Source organism: Trachymyrmex septentrionalis, unplaced genomic scaffold (assembly GCF_001594115.1).
Source record: "Trachymyrmex septentrionalis isolate Tsep2-gDNA-1 unplaced genomic scaffold, Tsep1.0 scaffold172, whole genome shotgun sequence".
In the NCBI taxonomy this organism is placed as follows: domain Eukaryota; kingdom Metazoa; phylum Arthropoda; class Insecta; order Hymenoptera; family Formicidae; genus Trachymyrmex; species Trachymyrmex septentrionalis.
In genome coordinates this window covers 1,464,337-1,471,572 of record NW_017304887.1, presented here as the reverse complement: position 1 = coordinate 1,471,572, position 7,236 = coordinate 1,464,337, and the positions used below count along the sequence as shown (strand labels likewise).

The following is a 7,236-nucleotide window of genomic DNA, read 5'->3' as shown; positions in this document are numbered from 1 at the left end:
CGTAGTGTATTATGAATTGTTAAAACCGACTGAAACAATCACAGGCGATCGGTATCGAACGCAATTGATGCGTTTGAGCCGAGCATTGAAAGACAAACGGCCGCAATACAACGAGAGACACGATAAAGTGATTTTGCAGCATGACAATGCTCGACCCCATGTTGCGAAAGTGGTCAAGACATACTTGGAAACGTTGAAATGGGAAGTCCTACCCCACCCGCCGTATTCTCCAGATGTTGCTCCCTCTGACTATCACTTGTTTCGATCAATGGCACACGGCCTGGCTGACCAGCACTTCCGGTCTTATGAAGAAGTAAAAAATTGGATCGATTCGTGGATAGCCTCAAAAGATGACCAGTTTTTTCGACGCGGGATTCGTACGCTACCCGAAAGATGGGAGAAAGTAGTGGCCAGCGATGGACAATACTTTGAATCATAAATGTATAACCAGTTTTTTACAATAAAGCCTCGAATTTCGGAAAAAAAACGGCGGAAGCAAAGTTGTACACCTAATACAATATAATATAATATTATACTTTATTTCAGATGCTTCCACTACTTTAACTCGAGCGCTAAATTGGAGATCCACAGCGAAGACTGTATAAAATTAAATGATTGCGCGATCAGACTACCGAGCGAGGACGACAAATGACTGAGTTTTGATAATCACTGGAGGAACGCGTCCCGTTATGCCGACCTGGAGCATTAGAGAAAACAGATGGGAATCCTGAATCGATTACTTACACGTATCATTATCATAAAGTATTTAGTATTGGATATTACGTGCACTATTCGCAGGATACCTCACTGTCGGGCTATCATTTTCGCCGTGATAAGGACTGTATAGCGCGATATGTGAAAAAACTCAGAAATTTGGCGCATAGTGTACAGTCTATAATTTCAGCTAATGTACCAGTGACGGATTTCACGCGAGATGATTGACAAAAATTTAACAACGCCACGTGTGCGAGAAACTGTTTGCACCAGATAATACGCGGGTACGCGATCACTGTCACTTAACTGGGCAATACAGAGGCCCCGCGCACTTAAATTGTAATCTAAATTATAGGGAATCGCATTGCATAACCGTAGTTTTTCATAACTTATCGCGCATTTCGTCATCAAGGAAATTGCTACTACGTACGAAAGATTTTTTACCGATAACTAAAAAAAAATATATCTCGTTTACTAAACATATCGATAGTACCAAAATTGATAAAAAAAAAATTGTGTAAAATTACAGTTTATAGAAAATACCGAAAATTGTCGATCGCGCACACGCTCCGTTCGCTGCCTAATCTCGATCGGTACGGATCATTAGCGAATATTCAGTGCGAATAAAACGAAGTGTCGCGTATTACTGGTGTCGTGTATTATACTCCGTAGCATTCCGAGATACGCGTCTCGCGAGGACCGTCAGTGCGAGAAAGAATTTGCGGTGAGATTCGTCGATCGCGTTGTTGTAATACTAATTCTTATAACGACAACGAAAAGTTATTCATCGTAGTACTAAGCACGCATCGAATAGAACGCATTAAATTTTGAATTCCGAGCATTGCCTATTGTCCGCTTCGGAAGCAATTTAATTCCGACTCAAGAATAAAGCAAATTGTTAAAACAAAAAGAATCGACATCATTACAGCCGCCTTGGCAAGCGAGTCTTTCAATACAAAGTGACACCAGTGACCCGTCACAAAACATGTTTTGGTCCTTCGAACCGGATCGTTGCTAAGGAAAGTTATGTTTCTTTGTTTGATTCTCAATTTTGCTGAGACGTGCCTTTTCAGTTGCAAACAATGTCGTCTCTCAACGAATTGATGCATGCAAAACCAGCAGATGAGCGTCATATCTCGCACACTCTCGAATTTCAAGAAGCTCGGGCAGGCCAAGATGACACGTGATGTGGGAGGGTATCGAGGCGACAACGCCTCACAACCCTCAAGGAGACCTTTGCCAGATGCCAAAAGCTGGAAAATCACGCTAGCTGCGGACTAGAAGTCGAAGGCAACCAATGCGTACTTCACTCAGAACTACTTCCTGACGTATAAGGACTACTACCACGAAGCTGCCGACTATATGGCTAAAGTATTAGACTGTCACGGGGTCCGCGAACCCCGTCTTGGGCTGTACATGAAGTAAATGGTCTCAATAATTCTTTTCATCGTCGCATCTTCCGAGGTCGCATCAACCTGCCGACCTTCGACGAGAGTTTCGATAAGTGGGAAAGCTTTCGCGATAAATTCAAATCGATGATCCATGAGAATCAAAGCCTAACGAATGTCGAGCGCATGCACTATTTGTGTTCCTGTGTAAAAGGGGATGCAAGTAACGCCTTAGATCATCTCGTGGTAACCAATGATAATTTTGTTATCGCGTGGAATATTGTCGTTTCTCGGTAATGATAATAAACGTCGCCTTATTACGATACATTTACAATCGCTTTTCAATTTACCGTCGCTCACGACAGAAACCTCCAACAACCTCCGCATGCTTCGCGATCAAACCAACAAAGCGATACAAGCTCTGAGCAATCTCGGTTGCGCGACTGAACATTGGGATGATTGGCTTATTTTTCTAGTATCACAAAAACTTGATAAATCATTGCGAAAAGCTTGGGAATTTAAACTCAGCGATACAGTAGATTACTCGCGTTATCGCGAACTTGATCAATGATTTCAATAATTTCTTGCATCGCGCATTCGCGCGTTCGACGCGATTGCACCCGCGAACGCCACGGAAAAATCACAGACGACTTCTAAAAAGAAAACTCTGGTGTTACATATCGCGTCTTCCGTTTTCATGCTCATTGTACAAAGCGAACCATCTTTTGTATCAATGTTCTAAGTTCCTAAAGCAAACTCCATCCCAACGTTTTAAATTCATAAAAAACCAGAAACGCTGTGTAAACTGTTTCAGTACGAAGCATTCCGTGAAAGATTATACAAATCCTCGCGCGTATCGACAGTGTAGTAAACGGCATCACACGTTATTGCATTTCGATCATTCTATTCAGCCTGTCGACGCTAAGTTGACGTCCGCACCAATGAGTAGCAAAAGTGTCACCGCCGTCGCTACGCATTTCTTGTCGACAATTGTAGCACCGAGCTCCAAAATCTTGCGCGCGTGCAAGTTTACTCGCCTCATAACCGTTTTATCACTGTTCGCGCGCTCCTCGATCAGGGATCCGTCTCTACGTTTATCTCCGAATCGTTTACTCAACGCTTACGCCTTGCAAGAATTAATCGCTCCGTTTGCATTACCGGCATTAGCGAAATGTAATCCGTCGTGCGTCACGCTGCCCAAATTACGATTACCCTGGCGTCGCGACGGACCTGCCTATACTCGTACTACGACCGTGTTTATACACTAATGAAATATTTACCGGATCAAGTCAATACTGCGTATAAGTGGAAACACGTCGCAGGGCTCGAACTTGCCGATCGTGACCTCATGAGTTCGGATCCGATCGACATTATAATCGGTGCCGATCTATTCGGCACGCTCGTTCTCGATGGTGTTTGAAAAGGTTCCGAACATGAACCTATCGCGCAAAATACTACTCTCGGCTGGATTCTATCTGGACCAATAGCTTCGTTTCCGACTTCTGAGTCCATTTCCGCGCTTGCGCATCACGGAATCATTATTAGAATCATTATAAGACTCTCGATTGCAATCTTCTTCGCTTTTGGGAAATCGAAGAAGTACCTCAGGAAGCTCCTCGGAGCCCTGAGGAACACCAGTGCAAAAAGCACTTCAAAGCCACACATTCCCGTATGCCGGAAGGACGTTATATTGTTCGACTAACATTTAAAAACGGACCACCTGTCTCAATAGACGAATCGCACTCTATCGCCATTTCGAGCTTTCGCCGCTTGGAACAACGCTTAATTCGCGACCCAATTAACATTTCCGAATATCGCAAATTTCTCGCAAATTAAACCCACGATCATATAATCAAAAGTCTACTGACGGAAATCGTCAAAGCGCAAAACTATTACATTCCGCATCATGCTGTCTTAAGTGATAGCAATGCAACCACCCGCTTACGAGTGGTCTTCAATGCTTCATGCCGCACTTCAAACGGAACGTCGTTGATCATATGCCCTAAACTCCAAAAGAATTTAGCCACTGTCATAATGCAGTAGCGCCAATACCGTTACGTATTCACCGCCGATGTCGCTAAAATGTATCGGCAAATCCTCGAGTCCAGGGACACCGACTATCAGCGCATTGTGTAGCAACTTACCCCTGACGAACCAATCACGGATTACCGTCTCCTTACCGTTACCTACAGCCGCCGCTTTCTATTTAGCCCTTTGAGTCCTAGATCAACTTGTAGACGATGAAGGTGCTGCATTTCCGTTTGCGGTTCCCGTTTTACGTCATCAGACATATGTCGATATTACGCTTTCGGCGCAGACGATCAAATTCTTGCTCGACAAACACGCAATCAATTGAGAGAGTTATTAAAGAAAGGAGGCTTTCATCTTCGAAAATGGGCAAGCAATGCCACCTCTGTTGTCTGATTTTGATCCCGCGGATCATGGTTTAGCCACTCATAAAGTTCTTCAAAACGATGAGCACCTTAAAGTCTTAGGAATACTGTGGAATCTTAAGCTAGATATTTTCAATTCCGCGTGATCGTACCGTCATCACCCGCAAGAACCAAATGAGCCATTCTGTCGATCATTGCCAAGTTTTTTGATCCTCTAGGATCTTCTCCCGTCAGTATTACCGCTAAAATTTTTTGCAGTGACTGTGGTCACTCCAATGTTGATGGGATGACGATATTCCCAGCCAACTTCTGGATTGCTGGTTTAATTACCATCAACGATTTTCGTGTCTCAACGCGATTAGCATTCCGCGCTGGACTACTTACGGATCTCATACTCTACACTGCGCTCTTCATGGGTTTTCCGACGCCTCGACTGCAGCTTTCGCTGTGGTATATCTTAGTGCCATCAATGTAGACGGCTCAACCATCGTCTCCCTTCTCACCGCCAATTCAAAAGTGGCCGCTCTTAAAACGATCAGCGTCCCGTGATTGAAGTTATCCGTTGCATTGCTTTTCGTACGCTTGATGCATTTTGCGCGCTCAGCGCTCCAATTCCTTAACCTCGAGTATCATTGCTGGACGGACTCGCCTGGCTGAATCAATCACCTTCCCGATGGAAAATTTTTGTCTCCAATCGTGTTTCGGCTGTCCAATCACTCCTCCCTGGAGTTTCTTGGCGTCATGTACCGACGCATACCAATCCCGCAGACTGCACTTCACGCGGTCTCGTTCTCGATCTTTTCAAGACACACGCTTTATGGTGGTCAAGCCCTCCATGGCTACATCATCCTCCCGAATCCTGGCTGAACTCGTGTCCTTCAGTACCCTCCAACATTCATCTAAAACAACGCCCAGAGCCTCTGATACGTACCTTGCACTTTCCAGTGGGATCTTGCGTCGCGTTACTCTTTGTGACCAAAATTTCTACGAATTACCGCGTACCTGTATCGTTTTCTAAGTCCGACGCTCAAAAAACTCGCAAACGAACATCGCATTTTTGCTCCCCGAAGAAATTCAAAATGCAAAATGCTACTGGCTCAAAACCATGCAGTCAGACATGTTTCCTAATGAGATCGCGGCTCTAAAACAAAAGCGTCTGGTAACGAAAAACTGTCCGCTCTCCGTTCTCAATCCTTATATGAACGAGGATAAACTTATTCGTATTCGAAGAAGACTTCGTCGAGCTTGTCTCCCTGAAGCGATGAAGAATTCTGTCGTCTTACGCGCACACGCGCTGTTGGAACTTATTATCCAGCACCATCATCTTACAACGTTGCATGCCGGTTCTCAATTAACGCTCGCGTCATTGCGTCACGAAGCCTGGATTCTCCGCGCCACCGTTCTTTACAAGTGCATACCATGCACGCGTGATCGCGCCGACGTACCCGTCGAACTCATGGGTGACCTCCCGGCTGCGAGAATCAACCGTACCGCTCGCGCCTTTGTCTATACCGGCGTCGATTACGCAGGTCCGATCGCTGTCCACACGACTCCCAGTCAAGGGAATAAATCACAAAAGGCTTATATTGCTTTATTTGTCTGCCTCACGACCAAAGCTCTGCATTTGGAGCTCATCAGCGATTACACCTCTACTACTTTTATAGTAGCGTATCAACGACTTATTTTGCGCCGAGGACTATCGACGTCCATGTATTCCGATAACGGAACCACGTTTCACGGCGCCGATCGCGAACTGTCAAACGCACATGCAAAAGCCATTCGAAATCCTAACTTCCGCAACCGACTCACAATCGACGGAACTGCGTGACACTTCCTACCCCCTTCGTCGCCGCAGTTCGGTGGCCTGTGGCAAGCCAGTGTTAAAAGTGTCAAGCATCATTTAAAACAATGCATCGGCCTCCACACGCTAACCTTTGAGGAAAGTCTACGCTGCTTTGTCGAATCGAGGCGTACCTTGATTCGCGTCCGATCGCTCTCATTTCCGATAATCTCGAAGATTATCACGCGCTATTTACCCCCCGGTCATTTTTTGGTCTGAACGCTTATCGCTCCCGCAGAATCAAGAGTACTTAACTTAAACAAAAACCGACTTTTGCGTTGGCAAATGGTTCAACACATAAGGTTTATGGAGGGCTTGGTCCGGTGATTATTTGCATACCCTTCAACAACGCCCAAAGTGGCGCATTGTTCAGCGACTGGCTAAAGTAGGCCAAATCGTCCTCGTGCGTAATCCTCTGGCTCCACTGAGCCAATGGGAACTTGGCCGAATTACGGCGTGTCATCCCGGCGATGACAATTTAACTCGCGTCGTCATTGTAAAAACAGAGCGTTCCGAGTATAAGCGACCAATTGCAAAACTTTGTTTCTATTCAGGATCAATTCCGAAGAGTCTAAGATTCTATCATGGAGGGCGGATTTTCGGTAAACGTTCCTGATGTTACTTATATCGCAAAACCTTAATTTTTAACTGTATTGCGTCGCGATCTTTGTATTAGGAGTATAAATAAGTTTCCGCCGTTTATTATCAAAAATTGGGCATTTATTCTGAAAGAACGGTACCTAATGTTTTATTTGAAGTATTGTCCATCGCTAGCCACTATTTTTTCCCATCTTTCTGGCAGCATACGGATACCGCGTCGGAAAAACGCTTCATCTTTTGAAGCTATCCACGAATTGACCCAATTTTTGGTATCTTCATATGATGTGAAGTGTTGCTCAGA

The 7,236-nt window shown here is 44.9% G+C and overlaps 1 protein-coding gene across 1 annotated transcript; it reads left to right on the top strand.

Annotated features, from left to right (window-relative positions):
* The first annotated feature begins 5,600 nt into the window (after nucleotides 1–5,600).
* LOC108746473 lies at nucleotides 5,601–6,323 on the top strand. The gene has a single exon (XM_018483269.1). It carries the CDS (start codon nucleotides 5,601–5,603, stop codon nucleotides 6,321–6,323), a length of 723 nt encoding a protein of 240 aa, XP_018338771.1.
* Nucleotides 6,324–7,236: the final 913 nt, after the last annotated feature.